At 44.8% G+C, this 17,209-nt stretch overlaps 1 protein-coding gene across 9 annotated transcripts in view; it reads right to left on the bottom strand.

Moving 5' to 3' along the window:
* egg (SET domain bifurcated histone lysine methyltransferase eggless) overlaps positions 1-17,209 on the bottom strand; it is a 141,741-nt gene that overhangs the window by 32,870 nt on the left and 91,662 nt on the right. For all 9 annotated transcript variants that reach the window (XM_075689793.1, XM_075689794.1, XM_075689795.1 and 6 more), the window contains 6 exons: positions 8,857-9,179; positions 7,063-7,135; positions 3,745-3,806; positions 2,913-2,983; positions 2,586-2,710; positions 687-1,784 (listed from right to left, as the gene is read on the bottom strand). In XM_075689793.1, the coding sequence (XP_075545908.1) occupies positions 687-1,784; positions 2,586-2,710; positions 2,913-2,983; positions 3,745-3,806; positions 7,063-7,135; positions 8,857-9,179 (1,752 nt within the window). The remainder of the gene's footprint in view (positions 1-686; positions 1,785-2,585; positions 2,711-2,912; positions 2,984-3,744; positions 3,807-7,062; positions 7,136-8,856; positions 9,180-17,209) is intronic.

Below are 17,209 nucleotides of genomic sequence, written 5' to 3'. Positions count from 1 at the left end.
CAACACCAAAGCCCCTAGGCCACCACAGCGAGTCGTTTTTCAGATGACTGCCTACACACTGTGTATTAAAACTATACATAGTCTCCTCTTAGCTCCTCTTGATTGTCAGTAACTATTGCTGCTAAAGCACCATGCTGCACAACATTGCACCCAAGGTGTGTGGGGAAGTCAACTTAGTTGGCTACCTCCCATGTTATAAGCTTGGCAGCCCAAGGTTCGATGCATAAAAAAGTGTGTGTGTGCATGTGTGCGTGCACATGTGCATGCATGCAATAGGGTTTCCATCTTGCTGCCGTCTTTCTTCTTTCTTTTGTCACAGTGCTGGCTGCCTGCTTAACCCACACCACATCATTTGCCAGTTTTGCAGTTCTTTATAAATTGGCACATTATAAGCTGCATTGCAGACCCTCTCTGGCATTCATACATACCAAACAGATATGTTGGCACCTCCCCCACACACACGCACAGTCATACTTTGGTGACAGTCTTTTTTCTTTTTTCTCGGAAGAGGTGGCGACCCTACTATGCCTGCGTATTTATATGTCCACTGTGCCCAAGTGCAATCCCCGACAATAATATAAGGCTAGTGTTTTATGTTGGAAATTATGAAAGAAGAAAAAAGGAGCTCACAATATATTCATGCCCATGGAGCAACTAAAGAGCGCTCAGATATTAGGGACACACACCTTTTCCAGCCAAGCAAGCACGGAATGGAGAGGGGATTCTTTCCCAAGTGGGCATCCGGATCATCTTTCTTCACGCATCCCGGTGCACACTGGTGTGCTTTGTACGAATTGTGCTTGTACACAGCACCCTCCTTGGCGTCTGGTAGATGTAACTCTCGCACGCCAGCCTGAGAAAGGAGAACACCGAACGCATTCCTCGCACTATCATCCTCCTCACCGATCTTGCGGTCATGGGTGGTCGACTTGCGAGCAACGTTGCGCGTTGACACTTTCTTAGCCGCGTCCTCTCCGTTGTCATCGCCGTCGACACCCTTAGCTGGCTCATCCTCCAGTGTGCGCGTGTACTGAACAAACGGCCGGTGCTGCTTGTTTGTGACTGGCACCAGGTTGTGGCGGCGCACACGGCCCCCTGAGGCAGCCGTGTTCTGCATTGACTGGTTGAGTGCCGTGTAAAGTGGCGCAAACCTTGTCGAGCCACGGTAGATCCACTCAGTGCGGTTGTCCGCTTCGAACGACATCTTAACCAAACTGGAATCCACCGTGAGCACTCGTGCCATCCACCAGCTGCCATTCCACTCAGTCTTGACCGTCTGGCCCTTGCGCAGCCGCAGCATCGGTCGCTCCGGGTACTTCTCGAGGTAGCTACGCACAAAGTCACGCACATCGCGGTACATGTCCTCCCACACATCCCGAGAGGAACCGCACATCACAAACACCTTGTCAATATCCACGTACTGCGCGTAGCCATCGTCGAAGAACACAAGGTACCGGTACCGGTTCAAGGGCTTCGGTGGCTCTGCAATGAGTCCCGCATACAACGACTGACGAGGGGGTGCTGACTCATCCGAGTAAGTGGCCACCACTCGCGTGCCCACTGGCAGAATGACAGTGGCTCGCTCGGCGTACGCCATTTCTCGCCTGTGGTACCACTTGAGGGCACGAGCACTCGCATTTGCCTTGCGCGTTTCAAACTTGACCCGATATGTCGGCTCAGAGCCGGCCTCTTTGGTGTCCTGAATCTGGATGATGCGTGCCTTGTAAAAGACACCCAGTGGAAAATTGCGGGTGGCCAGGACTTTAGATGAGATATCCAGTTCCCTGGAAGTAACCAAATGACCAGACCCGTAAGCAACCTATAAGCAAGTCTTCAGGTTCAGTTTTTCACACACCACTCTATACAGTTTTACTCTCTCCAAGGGAGGCACAAACTCGCACAAACTTACAGCACAAAAAAAGCATACACATCCATTTGCATGTCATGTAGCCCTCAGCGACACCCACGTGGTCAAGTAGTAATTTCCTACTGCAGCAACCAACAAAGCGACAGTTTAAAAGACTCTGAAAAATCATCACTATGTGAACTGAATATCATGCTGTTATAAGAAGCTGAGGTAATGATAACAGAATATTGGAAAATCATGACAGGCGAGGTGCTCTTCAACAACGAAATGGTTCGTCCTCTTATGACTACTGGTCAAATGAATGTGCCTGGCCACCTTCAACATGCTTTGCATAGGCTCAATCCTCGTTTCCTGTATTTTTACAATCACATGCCTGTCCCAACAAAACTGTGAAGTCGCTTAGAGGGTGCCACTTTCCCAGATGTTGACCACAGTTTGCAGAGCCACATAGCATGACACCACTTTAATTTCAACATGTCACTGCTGCTCATAGTGCTGCATGTATAGGTGAAGAGTGGCAGCAGTGTACAGCCAACGTTTCCACACTCTGATGACAACAGGCTTAAAACGCCTGTGATGCTGGCACTGCCTCATGGACCCCACACACTTTAAAGCAACTTAGCAGGCATACTAAATGATACAGAAGGCTATGGTACAGCACATGCAGGTCATGTCACAGAAAAAGCATCTATTCACAAATTAAAGATCAAGGACATACTTGCGAACAATTGGACCCTCTGGAGGAAGGTTGTGGGGTGCTGGTGTGTACTTGCCAACAGGACCAACAGGAATTATCTCATCCAAACCAATGGGTGTCTTAGATGTAGTACCGGAATTCCTTGGCTAAATTGAAATATAGAAGGAGGGGACGTGAGATGATGCTAGATGGGAAAGTCTCACAATATACCTCAGAACAAGTTAAGGACACAACCCATTGAGACACTCATTAAGCTGGACGTGCCTGCCATACCTTGACTACGCCCGACTACACAATGGCCAAAAAGAATTTCACTGCACTGTCAAACGCTCTGAACACCATGCTCACCGAATGAGTTGTCAAAGATGGAGCTGGTCTCCTGGGAGACATGGCATCCGGCTTCTTGAAGCCACGGTCAGCTAAGAAGTAAAGAAAAACTCATCTAAACATTGTTACAGCAAATCCAAAACTGACTCTTGGGAAACAAGAGAAAATATTTTGGGACAGCACAGGAGAGGCTACTTCTGGCAGTTTGAATTTAAACGAAGTTAGTCTGACACATGCACTGAAGTTTTGACTGTGGTTCCTTCCTTCAGGATACCCAATATGCAGCCACAAATTGAAAATCGCAATGAGGAACCCACCAGCGCAGAATGGTGAAACATCAGGGCTAATTGGTTAGCAGTCGACATCACTAACAGTGCAATCAGATGCACAGGGAACACAAACAGAACATGTGCACAGTACGTCTATCTTTCATCCCATCATCTGCACTGTTCGCCATGTTAGGCACCAGCCAACTAGGCTAATTTCATGCTCTTCTGCAGTACAATTCGTAGCCCACAACATTATATATTATATGGCTGCGGCAATGTCAAAACACTTCACATGCTGCAACATTACATATGCTATGTCAATAACCAACAAAATGATGGTAGAACATTCACTTCTATAACAGCCAGCATTTGCATAACTGTAGGAGATGGAACTTCTGGCCTTCTAACCTAATATCACACAAATGATATATCTATCATTGTGATGTTCACTTATCACCATGCCTCGGAGCACACACATACAGAATGTGACCTCTAATTTAATTGCCATTAACAGTCTTGGTTAAATAAAGTAGTACTGCGCAAGCTGAACCTAAACATATGTTGCCTGAAACAAGAGTGCTTACCATTGACGAACACGTCAAAAAAGTGAAGTTCAGGAGGGGACAACAATGCTTTTTCTTCAAGACTACAAAAAAGGAAAAAGAGAAAAAAGACATGAGAACACCAATACCTCATTTAAAATATAAAATCTTTATCTCAAGCTCTGATACTTGTAGAGAGGATCACACACAACTCTTTGATGGCTTACAGCTTATTGGAACAATGCTGTCCCTAAATGTGATCTGAACCCCAGATAACCATTTTGGACTTGGTGCCAGCACCAAATTCGATCACCCCCATTTTCTTTTTGTCTGTTGTGTTCTCTGGTGCCGTTTACCACTAAGAGCCATGATGATTAACAAGCATATGCAAAAACTAATGCTTGTCGCTTGAATCTCCCTCAACACTGTAATTCAGGTAAGCTGTGCATTTTCGTTGTGGCTGTTTAAGGTAAACAAACTTCAAATTCAAAAAAACCTTTGCAGCAAGAATGTCGTTAAATTTGTACGTGACACAAAAATGTTAGTCATTATGCACTTAAAAGATTTCTTGAAGGCTGCATACTTCAGTATGCAAGTCACCATCTATCGCTATGCACAGCAATATACCGCTATGCACAGCAAAATACCGCTACAGCAAGTGAGCCAGAGCCGAGGGGTTTTAAAACCTCCCTTCAGCCATCAAAACTGCTTTCAAGAGTTTACACCAGATTATTTGTGCACTAGAAATTTGCACTTTCACTCAGAGTGAGAAGGAGAAACAGCTTTTGTTCAGTACTACATTCAATTAAACTTGCAGCTTTTCTCGTTTCTTTGACCCATTCAGTGTCACTAACATAAGAGTAGGATTTCGCATTTCTCTCCAGCCATGTCACTTACGTTCCCGTACGCTCTCCACTCTCTACAGTCATGTATGCATAGTGACACAATGTTGGTGCACTTCAAGGTAGTGGTAGTTCTGCCATCTATTTCCAGAAGCATATTTCTCCTCTCTGTTTGCTCAGCCTGTGTTTTTGTTAGTGCGCTGCATCCACAAATAAGAGGGGTGGTTCCCGGACTTTGTGCACCGCTACCGTGCCAATCCTTCACTCAAATGTTCGTGCCATGACACAAAGCCACCATGCTTGCGTGTTCCTGCCATCCGTCATGTGTTTATAAATTTTTCTGTTTCTTTTCTTCTCTTTTTTTCTAACATTGACATGATGCTGCTATCGTGGAAGCGCGTGAGACAGAATGAAACTAGGTAGGAAACAGAAAAGAAAAACAGGAATGTGAGCACCATACTAAGAGTACCATTTGCCATTCTCTGTGTCAGTTTTTGGCTCCTGTGCTATTGAAAATAAACTAGTGTGTTTGTTTTATAATATCCAAGAAGAGTGCCCAACATTGGGGCTGCATCAGCACTGAAAAAACTCAACACTGAAAGTGCCAAAGTGCAGTGCCTTTATCAAATGGAAATGGTGGGGTTGCTTGCCTCCACTCACTGTTCCCAGCATGCCCTTCTCTGTAGCATAGCCTTGCCTAATGCCACAGACTGCTCAATGGAAATACAGCCGACCCTGGCTACGACGGACCTTGACAATCGGACTAAATACATTCCATTTTATCCAGTCTGTAATATCCGAGACGCCTCGCTTCAGAAATTTTCGTCGCTATGACCAACTTTATTGCAAAAAGTAAGTGATAAACATCCAAAGTAAAAAACAAACGAAAAAAGCCGCAGTTCTGCCAGAAAGACAAAGCATCAATGGTGATAGCAAATTAAGCAAGCACCTCAGCAGCAGCGAGCGAATTGACCTTCGTACTGTCTCTCGCTTCAATGCAAACTAAACGTCGAAAGCACAGCACATACAAAGCTACCAGCACTGGGCGCACTTTGCCCACATTGCAGGTCGCTTTTAAGATGAGGCTCGCATGCACTTTGTCCACATCGCAGATCACTTTCAAGATACAGCGCCTGTGCAGCTGCACCATTAACAGCAGCCACCAGAGTAGAACCCCCCCACCTCGTACCTCGCAAGCGAAAGACGGCACGCTTCTGTACCGCTTTCGTTCCTCCCTCGCGCATAAGATATTGAGCAGCAAAACCCGATTGACCCTCACAATTCAATTGCCAGTCCGTGTCGACATGGCAGAAGTCCGTTTTATACGTCCGACTTTTTAAAACATTGCCGCTAATTTTATCCACTGCAGCCAATAGTTATAGTTATAGCGCGGTCCGTTAAAAGCGAACTTCGTTGCATTAATAAGATAGGCAGACCAAACTAAGATTGAAATATAGTCAGTTATATCCGAAAGTCTGTTGTATGCAGGTCCGTTGCAACGAGCGTAGACTGTATCAGCATGATGCAAGTGTAGAAACTTGTTCACTACTAGTGTCTTAAACAAGTTACCCCCAAAGTGCCATCGTATCAATAGCTACAACACTGATTTGCTTATTGTGAATCCTTAAAGCACGCTCTTGAATCCCAATTTAGAAATTTAGAAAGTGTGCTGGCTTGCTATAAAAAAATGGAGACAGAAGCACCAAAGCACTCTCTTTATGTACTATACTTGTTGACCATTCAGTCTGGCACTAACTCCTGTGACTTTATGTGACTTCCAAACCTGCAATCTTACTGCCCAGTACCTGACACGAGTGAGTGCAACCAGGAGCTCTTGACAGGAGCCGTAATAAGTGTGAAAGATATTGATCAACATGACAGCCTAACGCCTTTTCCTTGCCAGATTTGCAAAGCTTTGATTTGCTTAGCTTATTTAAATGTTAGTGATAGAATCAGTAAGGAAAACACTTTCATTCTTAAACTGCTTCTGCTGCTGTTTGGCATAACTGCGGCTCATACACTAGCCCTATAGATACAGCTTCAGCAGGAGAGGGCCACACAATTAACTCAGGAAATGTTTCAATGTTGTTAATGCTGAAGCACAGAAATTGGAAGTTTAAAAGCTCATCAGTATGGAGCAAGTGTTCCACATGCTAGCTCCAGTGTTGCAGAAAACCAGCTGTGAAAGCAATGCACTAGAGTTTTGTCCTTCGAACTAATAGGATGATAGCCTTCTCATTGCTTCTTCTACTGAACTTATGTTTTGGAAAGCGAACGCGACATTCACTTGGTTGGACAGTGGTGCAGTATTTTCGCACTTAAGACGTGAAGCAAATTGGTTGAAGAAGCGTTAGAAGGCTTTTTGAAGGAGCAAAGTTTGAAAATAAGCCATGACAAAAAAAAGAAAGCGCAATAAGGTCACTTTTGATGAAAATAATAAAATTCTTAAGGCATTAATGCACCCACACACACCAATACTGCAGTGACAGAATAGCATGATCGCACTCAAGCATTATACCTCATTTTTTCCTTCAACTTCTGGAGGTCACGCTCCATCTTGTCGAATGCAATGTCAACATGAATAAATTCACCTAGACGGGAATAAAAAAAGTTATTTGCATACGTGCACATTACTGGCATTAACAGAATATGGATTCAATAAAGAACATTAGACAGACTACTGCTGTAAACAAAGAAAACATGTAGTAAAGGTTAACAGTGGTAAATTAGTTGATTATCATACTTGCCAGTAAGCCATAGGAATAGTGTGGCCTGACATCCAGATGTGTACTTCTTAACAAAAAAAGTAAAGCTTTGTTTAGCTTACACAAAAGTGAGATATATGCAAATATCCTATCTGCCAACCTGCAAACTTTAAAATCCACAAAATTCTACTGACACCAAATTCATAAGGCCATGCTGACTAAAAGAAGGAAAGGATAGCACACTTTTTTTAATTTTATTCTTTAAGTGCCCTCAGCATACCTTTTCTGGAATACAAACTTCATTAAAGATTATTTAAATTTAGATACATCACACAAGCAGCAACAAATCTGGTATATCAAACAGCAACAAGCAACACATCGCTTTTAGTTCAGCAACTTTTTCAGCAACTGCATCAGGAACTTGTCTGTTCAAGCTCGCTCGAGGCAAATCTTGCACTCTTTCCCCACCAGAAGACTTCCGATAGTAGTTTGGGGACCAACGCATGAAACTTTTTTGCAAATGAAATTTATTTTTTTGCAAAACTTGATGCAACATCCACAAAATCATAAAATGAGCCCAAATTTATACGAAAAATTTGGGATGATTGGTAGGGGTTTTTTTTTCTTTTTCTTATTCTTCTCTTTTATAGCAATGACACCAAGTTCTGAAAATACGAATTGTAACTTGAAAGAGCGTAGGTTAGGGTGTGTTGGTATTCCATAACTGAGGTTTTTTAGCGCATGAAAAGGGACGAAAGACAGTGGCAAGACGTAGACACAGCGCTAACTTCCAACAATTGTTTTATTCCACGAAGCGGTACACATATATATGGGTAACAGACACCACCATATGCATGCAGATATGTACTGATTTCTAATCAAATGAGACAGCAACAAGACATGTGTAATGGAAAGTTAAGATATCAAAGATGAAAGAATGACCATGCATAGCCAAAAAAAAAAATTTTTTTTTGTAATTGCAAAATTAAAATGTCATCTCCATCAGGCTACCCTCTGTGTAACGTTTAATTGTATCATGTTTAATTGGGAATTGTACATGGTAATATACTGAATCATGTCAGTGATCAAGCTTGATATGAAACAAATATCTGGCTGTTTATCAAGTGAAGCGAAACATGTGATGATACATAGCCAGATTTTTTTTTTTTTTTCAAATTGACCATATGATCAGTGTCGACGGGAAAGACACTTAATGGTGCAGGACATTCATGACGGCATATTACCACATGTATAGTGTTAAAGGACATGTAAGCAAACAGAAGATTGATGATGAATATTGTTGTCTGGTAAAATTACGCCCTCAGGTGTGCACAGTTTTTACGAGCGCAGAATAGGGTTTGCTACACAGCCACCAAGTGCTATGTAAATTAAAAAAAACATGGATGTTGAAAAACAAGATAAAAGTTCCCTACTTTGTAGTGTACTGTCAGCTACGAATACCACCAGACCCACAGCCAGCTTTACATATGAGCCTCACACACCCATGTATTGGGCCACTCTTTAGAGACTCTTTTGCATTCCTGCTCATTAGAATATTGTTTCCAAAGACATGGAAAGCAGACAAGAAGACAGAAAGGCACACTCACGCTCTAGTTTGTCGATGTTGCACAGGCGATCGGAGAATTTTTGGACCTCCTCCTTCCAGACATCGTCCTTGAACATCTGCTCAACATGAAGTGTGCTCACAACACGATCAATGGTGGCCAGGATGTCGCAGTCACACACAAAGTACTGTTCATTGTCATCTAAGCGCATGCGCTTAGCCTCAGGGGATCTATCACCATTGATGTCGTCAGCACGGTGGCCACCAGCCACCTCCTTCTCCTCGCCGTTTTGCATGGCAAGTGTCATGGTGTTGCTAGAGCAGCTTGTGCTTGCCAGCTCCTTAACCGTGTTATGGAGGCTCTTCCTGCACCAGGAAAGAAAAAATCAGTGAGAAAGAAGAATACAGATCCCATGTGCTGCAAGAATCTGTGCTACACAAAGCATATTACAGGGAACTATACAGCATCGTTTGGGACTCTGCAATGCGTTACCAGGTCAGCCAGCATGTTTGTGTAAAGCAAGCAATCGTGTGCGTGATGACAGCAGCAAGGTAGCAATGGCGTTACGACTGGTTTACTGTACTCAGATGAAGAAATATAAACTTGGGCCAATCCTGAAGGCAGTACAATGTCACTCAGTGTCTCAAAATGCTAGCTGCAACAGGGAAAGGATTGGGAAAAGCAGGCCAATCCTGATGGTGGCACTATATCACAGTGTCTCAAAGCACTATCTGCCAATGATGAGAGAAATTGTTGCCACATATGTGTTTTTATAAGCAACTTGTTGCTACGCAGTGTATGACACATGTCAAGGATGGCATTAATACAGACATTGTGTTCCATCTCTGCCTCTGTGGCCCAATGGAAACTGGCATCTGTACCAATCGTCTCAAAGTGCTAGCTGCCATGTGAACGAAGTATGCATGCGTATGTGGTCTCATGGGTAAAGCATCAGGCTAACCTGCTGGGGACCTCTCATTCTTATTCTACCATTGGACATAGACTTTTTATTATTATTATTATTATTATTATTATTATTATTATTATTATTATTATTATTATTATTAATATTATTATTAATTAAGAAGTATGGAACGAGGCACAGCCAGGACCTGCCTACGGCAAAGTCTGGCTTGAGGCAAAAATGCTTCACTTTAATAGCGCCATCTAGTATAGTATAGAATGCTAAATTAGATACACCATATGGTGTGTACGAGAGAATATATGACATTGCAATTAAATGCATATCACAACACAACTGGCTACATTGCGATGCAGCTGCAGCATGGACGTTTCTCTGATTACCAAGAACGATGCAAAAAACACAGGCATGTGCCCCCCCCCCCCCCCCCTTCTCTTTCTCCCCAAAAATTTCTGTGTTAGTATAGGGCCTGCCAAGTGCCCCTCCCCTTTCATCCTCTCCAGTAAAGTGCATCCCCACACTCCAAAAAAAAATTGTCTATGTCATTGCTAGTAACAAACAAAACGTGCATGCGGGCACGCGCGCCAAGGGTGCAACGCATTTGCACGTCAACGATGTAAAAGCAGCCAGCGGTGGCACTGGATGCATCCTGACGGTAGAGCCCCCTTGCAGAACGGAAGGTACCAATATTTAGGAGATATAGTATGCACCGACGGCCTATGCACGATCAAAGCAGACGACCGATGCCTAAAATTACATATACATCTGTCGCTATATATAATAGTGCACACAGATGCAACATACATGGAAACATGTTGCGTGTGGCTGAACTGAGAAAAGCAATTCACGGGAACACGATCACACCGCAGAGCAACACATTATGAACAAAACGTCAGTAGAACATCGCGAAAATTCCAGACACAGCGATAAATAGCACCAAGGATGTTAGTAGAGCACAGGAGGGCAGACAACACCTTGAATGTCAGCTCGATGGCACAGTGAGGCACATGGCCCGATTTCAACATGGCAGTGACCTCAGTAAATGCGGAAGCTGAAGGCAATGGTCCGGAGGATAAAGAGGTTTCTCTTACCGATCGCATTCGTGACCAAAAACACAGTGCGCCATACATGAAAGAAGTAGACATGTATGCATCACATCATTAGATCTCGTACGCTTATGTCGCAAATCATGGCGTATTACGTGGAAGCCACGGCAGACCTGAACCTATTTGCCATCGAACAAGCGGAGTGATACGTTTGTGGGAGCAGAGGCAACAACGCACCGATTATGCTTGTGACGGAAGCCACACAGAAGCACAAAGGCGCACACAAATAATATTCGATTTGGCATAGCTTTACATCCACAAGTTGCAGTTGTAATGTATGAGTCGTCAGTCCATAGAAAATGTCTCCGTTCAAAAACGACTATACTGCAAAATGCGCGGAGGGAGCCATCTATGACGGCCACAGTGTAACGACGGCACTACTTGCATCTCTGCCGCAGCGCTTCCTGCCAAGTACGAAAGGGAGCTTATTAGTACAATGCCAGAGTGCTACAGAGATGCCAATGGTGTAGCAAACGCACCAGTCCAGAGGCAACAGCCTTTATAAAAGAAAGTGCAAAAACCATGAACAAGTATTTCCAATGTAAGCGAACAGCCAAATGCTACAAGAGCGCTTCCTGCTAAGTACGGAAGGAAGCTTAGTACTACGATGCCAGAGTGCTACAGAAATGCCAATAGTGTAGCAGATGCACCAGTTCAGAGGCAACAGCTTTTATAAAAGAAAGTGCAAAAACCATCAACAAGTATTTCCAATGTAAGCTAATAACCAAATGCTTCAAGAAAGTTATTTGCATTACTAAAGTAAAGGTGCGATTGGCGACATATGTTTGTTGCAGTGAGGTCATTTAGGTTGCATTTGTTGTTTCATTGCGTAATTCCGTTGAGAACACAGCCGTTAACCAGCACATCTCTAGCGGTAGTGCAGGAGGACGGTGCGTGCATCTTAAGAAGCTGTGACAGTTGGCATTCGGCAATGAACCTTTCTAAGCACCAACACCCAACTACGATAACCATCGCAAAAAAAACAACAAAGAAAGCTATTTGCTTTCTTTGTTGGGGAGAACACTCGTTTGTGTTCTCCCTTCATCATACCAAGTATCAGCGGTCATTTCGGGTATCATCAGTACTTCCTGCCGTGCAAGACTTGTGGGCTTATTGGTTTGTTCTGATTTTGGGTTTTTCTTCTTTTTATGCTGCTGACACCCTGAAGCGCCTGCGCTGGCTTGGTCTGATATTTAAGTGTTTTTCTTGAATAAACCTTAGTTGTTAGTTTGCGCCTGTCCTGTCTCCCTTCCTTGTGATTGTCTAAAAAGCGCAACCAACGTTTACCAATTACAATGAACCAACTTGCCCAGCAACGCATTCTGCTAGTTCCGTTGAGCTGTTTTTCGGTTGCCCCAAAATGTGGAAGTCGCAAGGGGACAGGTCTGAGCTGTATGACGGATGTTGCAGGGTTTCCCACTTGAACTCTGCCAGTTTTGGATTAACCACATCAGCGACATGGAGACAGGCATCGTCGTGATGACCCAAGATGACCCAATTCATCAATTTTCCAAGTAGTTTGTTCTTGATTGCGACACGCAGTGATTCCGGCGTTTCACAATATCGGAAACAATTGATAGTCTCTCAAGATTGAGCAAATTCTATCAGTAATGGCCCCTGACAATCGAAAAAAAAAGTCAACGACACCTTTCCGGTGAAAATGACGGCCTTTGCGTTCTTTGGCTGTGGTAAATTCGAATGTTTCCACTGTAAACTTTGCCGTCGTGTTTCAGACTCGTAGTAGTGGCACCATGATTCATCCCCGATCACAATATCAAACAATAAATCGTCATCTTCATTGTGATACCGGATCAGATTAGTAAAAGCAGCGCCAAACTTCTCCGTCTTCTGACGGTGGATCAAACTCTTGGGCATCACTTGCGCACACAAGAGCCAATAACTGAGGTGTTCATGAATTATGGCGTGAACCGAGCCCTGACTGATTTTCACATGCTCTGCCAGTTCATCGATGCTTGTCCTCCATTCTTGTCTCATCAGCTCATCAACCTTTGAAATTGTGCGGAATGTGATTGCACGATGGCATTGGCCTGGTCTTGGAATGTCTTTGCAACTTTCCCATTCTTCTTTGAACCGTTTGCTCCCACGCTTTACAGTGGCCAATGAAATGCAATGTTCAACGTACACGGCAGCCATACGGCGATTAATTTCTTTTTGGGAAACACCTTTAGCTGTCAAAAACTTTGCGACACCACGCTGTTCAGCTTTTGGGGTGTCCATTATGTCAAGCAACCATGTTCAACCCAGTGTATGAGAGCAATAAAGAACATTTATCCTCACATGCGTACCACTTTTGTAAATGAGAGATGCCACTCTGCTACAAGCATGCCTCGCAGATAATGAACCGAACCATTATTGCAACTCGCACTCGTGCATTAGAAATGCGAAGATACAGCTTGATAAAGGGCAAGTGTGACTGGAAACAAAGTTCACTGCACGTATACACAAAACCTCGCAACAAGATATTTAAATATATGTATAAGTCTCCAATAAATCTACCTTTCTAAGAAAAAGTCGCTGTATATGACAAGGCAAATAAACATGTTGCACAATCACAGATTCACAGAATCCTAGATTCCGCCCCAATTCCATCCACTCATCCCGATGTACAGCGCGCAACGGAAGGCGGCGCGCTTCCTCCCCGCTTTTCTCTTTTGCGCACACACAACTGAGCCACCATCGTCGGCTCAGCCATTCCACCCAACCCCCCTACGCTTTCACTCGCACATACAGCATGTGGCACGCGGTCACGATGTTATCACCCTTGGACTTTATACGAAAGATGAGGGCGACGGCAGGAATGCGCCTGGAGTGTCCATATAATTGCTATCGCAATAATAAAAGTATCTGGCAACTGAAGCGTCCCATGGCTCATTACTTTCCACAAAAGAAGTAACAAAATCGAACTTTCACCATGCGACAATTCGCTGCGCGACAACAATGTATTTTTTCTTTCCTTCTGTGGGGCGGGGGCACCGAAATGAAAGTATGTTGGCCACAATCGAATGCCTACTTTGGGCACCTAATGTGGCTACGTAAGGAATATCGAAGAAAACATGAGACGCTTGGTCCACTGAGGACCAACCATACGCATACTGCTCGGTATCCTACACCGGCGAGACAAGACTTTCCGGAGAAGTTCTGCAAATGTGAACGCGGTGCAATCTGTCGAGTCCCCACAGTGATGGCGGCGAGTGAGCTTTGTTTCTTTTTCTCGTGTGCTAGCCAGAAAGTATCCAAAACTCTGCCAGGCGAAAATCCACTCGGCCAGAGAAAACCGAACGCGCATCGAAGTGCGCCGCGCGGTGGTCGGTGCCACGCGAGAAAAACGTATGCGCTCTCGCTGGCTCTGCCAGCTCGCGGGTATGGTAGCGAGAATAAAAAAAAAATTTGAAGAGACTCAATGTGTCCTCGCGAATAAAAGTCAAAGTAGAAAAAATAAATAAGAACGTAGTTAGCTTGGCTGGCTTTAGTGTTTTGACGTGGATGTTTGGCGTAGGTTAAAAAAACTGTTGAAATTTTTTTTATGTGACATGGCGGCACAAATGAACCACCACAACGCTTCGTTTCATTGAACCTCGCTGCGTGCATTGTGAACTTGTCTGCTAGTGCGTTGATTTGGCTTGTCTCGTTGTGTGTTCCGATGTAACACTTTAGAAAAGTCAATGCACCTTTGGCGTCAAATGTTTATAACAACATTAAACCCACAAAGTTACGCAATTGAAAATCTAAAGCACAACTTTGGAAATGTCGATGCACCTTTCACATGAAGAGTTTATGAGATTTATACCCATAAATTTTCGGAATTGACATCCATGCGCTCCATAGATTCCGCAGCCTCAGCGAGATGCCGCGGTGAGCCCACTCACCCTCAAAACGCCCTTGAAACTTTATGGTCGGATGGGGCTGCTTGGTGTTATGTGACTCTCGGTGCATGGGTGTTGCCGCGAAATCCAGCCCGAGTTCGCTATCTTCGCGGTTAAATGTCTTTTCGAGCGTCAAAAAGACATTCTAGACAAAATCCAGAATGCTTTCCAGCGCTGGGGGTTGCTTTCGGCGGCGGTGCATGGACAGCACGAAAAAATTTCAGGGGGGGGGGGGGGCTGAAGCCCCATAAGACCCCCCCCCCCTGGCTACGCCCCTGACTGCTACTTACGGTGTGGCCGCCCACAAGCATTCCATTTCACAAGTGCAGTGAGCTCAGGCAAGTGGCATTTGTGGCCTTGTAAAGCTCAAACTGCATTATGCACGAATTGCAATCACAGGCCACAGTCGAATTTAACTGAACTGGAGTTCAGTGGTCCACTGAACTCCAGAAGCCGCAGAAGCAAATTTCCCACATTCAATTAGTAGCGGGTACGTGGGTCACCTGTCGCGGAGAGGAAGCGCTCACGGTTCAGAGCTCCGGTGCCAGAGTGTGCCTGGAAGGCAAACACGGGGAGATCAATCAGGGTGCATCCCACTGACGAGTGCTCGCACATGTGACTCGCCCTACTCCAAGTAGGAGGAGCAAAAGACATAGTGGAGCAGTCAGCAGCAGAGATGCCCAATGTAAGTTTCCCAAATCATCCAGTCAACGAGCACTTCTTCCAAGTCTTTTTGACCACCGATGCAAGAACGCTGGTATTTACCATTTGCGGTAGCCGAGGGCGATGTCTTTGTCGGGTTATAACAAACTTTAGGCCTGGAGACTCTGCCCATCTCTGGCCCTCAGGTGAGGGTCCTTCGACCAGTGGATTGTTGTACCATGTGCTTTGCACATGGTGCAGCATATGCCCTTGACGCTCTGGTAGTGCGCCACACCTTGTTTGTAGTTAGAGATGAGATGAAAAGGGGACTTGAGAGCTTGTTGTCATGTGAAGTGGTGCCACTGACGAAATGCGAATTGGAGCAATTTTTGCACCAGCAAAATGTTATCTTGGAGCAATTGGAGCACCCAAAGACAGATTTCAGAGCATGTTGGAGCAAATAAATGCCAACTGCTGGACACGTCCTAGGCTCTTTCGAACACTTAAAATTTAAAAGTGTTATTCTATTCCAGAAAGTATTTGCTTGCTGTAAAACAGTGTTGCTCTGACTCTAAATACAAAAAAAAAATAAAGGGAAACCTAAATTTTAATAGCTCTTTAATTTAAATGAAAACAACAAACCTGTTCACACAGCGTGCATTAAACTTTTCCACTTCAAGTTGAGTGAAGCTGCACAGACGTTGGCTTCTAGATCTTATGAGTTTTTCATTGACAGCTGCATGCCAGCTTAGCCATGTTTTCAGCAAGGCTAGTGTCAGTCAGAAATACCTGACCAGACTCAATATTATCAATGCTCTTCTGAGCCAGGCCAGCCTTGATGAGCCCCTGGTAATGCTCAAGCACTGCTTTAGACACCAGGTGCTTTTCAATGGTCTGCTTTTCATTATAAAGCAGAAGCCTCTGCTCAGCAACTGGCTGAATCACAACTCGCCAACCGATTATTCGGACACCAACAATTCAGACAAGCTCGATTATTCGGGCTACGTCAACGCAACTTCACTGGCCCATAAATTTAATGCATAAGTGCAACCAAAATTTCGGACACCTTAAGGCAAGCCACACCATCCAATAATTCGGACTCTGCTTGAATGACTGCGCGCTAATTTGGCGGCAGAGTTGGACGGAAATAGCGATATTTTGGCTTTGATACGTCGCTAGCATCGCCGCGGCATGGTCGTCGGCCATGTTGCCGGCAACTCCTCGAATCCAAAACTAGCGAACTCCGGCAAGTTACCCGCGAGTCCCGCGGTGTTGGTTCCGCGCGTCCAGCAGCTGCGATTTTGTAGCGATGTATTCCGTTCGATTCTATGAATCGTCCTTATCCACAGTTCACGGCCAGCTGATATCAGCTGATACTAGCTGGCGGAGCGCCGCTCTCACCGAAGATAAAAGGAGTGGCACCGGGAAAAGCATCGCTACAACATCTCGGCCCAGACCCCATGCAAGCGATCTCGCGCGCGACGGCGACAATCGACGCGATGGCGATGGCTATCGCGTTCGCACATCGCCTACAAATCTTACCCCACGCGAGCGGCGACATTGAGCTACGTCTCCCAGATGTTACCGGCATGAGGGCAGCAAATACGCACCGAAGCTTACTGTAAAGAGCAGCATAAAACATTTCTAAAGGTCTTGCAGTAGGTTCTTATTCTTGCGCGCATCAAAATTTAGTCGTTTGCTCATTCCGTGCTACAATCGGTAGTACTTCACCGGCGCACATCCAGTTCCGGCTTTACGCTGTTGCATAGTCGCTCATAGCGCTTCCGGGCGACGAGCGACGAATTCTAGATTTCCAGAACCGAGCGATCTGTTCACGCAAC

This window comes from Dermacentor variabilis, chromosome 4 (assembly GCF_050947875.1).
Source record: "Dermacentor variabilis isolate Ectoservices chromosome 4, ASM5094787v1, whole genome shotgun sequence".
Lineage (NCBI taxonomy): Eukaryota > Metazoa > Arthropoda > Arachnida > Ixodida > Ixodidae > Dermacentor > Dermacentor variabilis.
The sequence above is the reverse complement of the archived record's forward strand: the minus strand, read 5'-3'. Positions and strand labels throughout refer to the sequence as shown.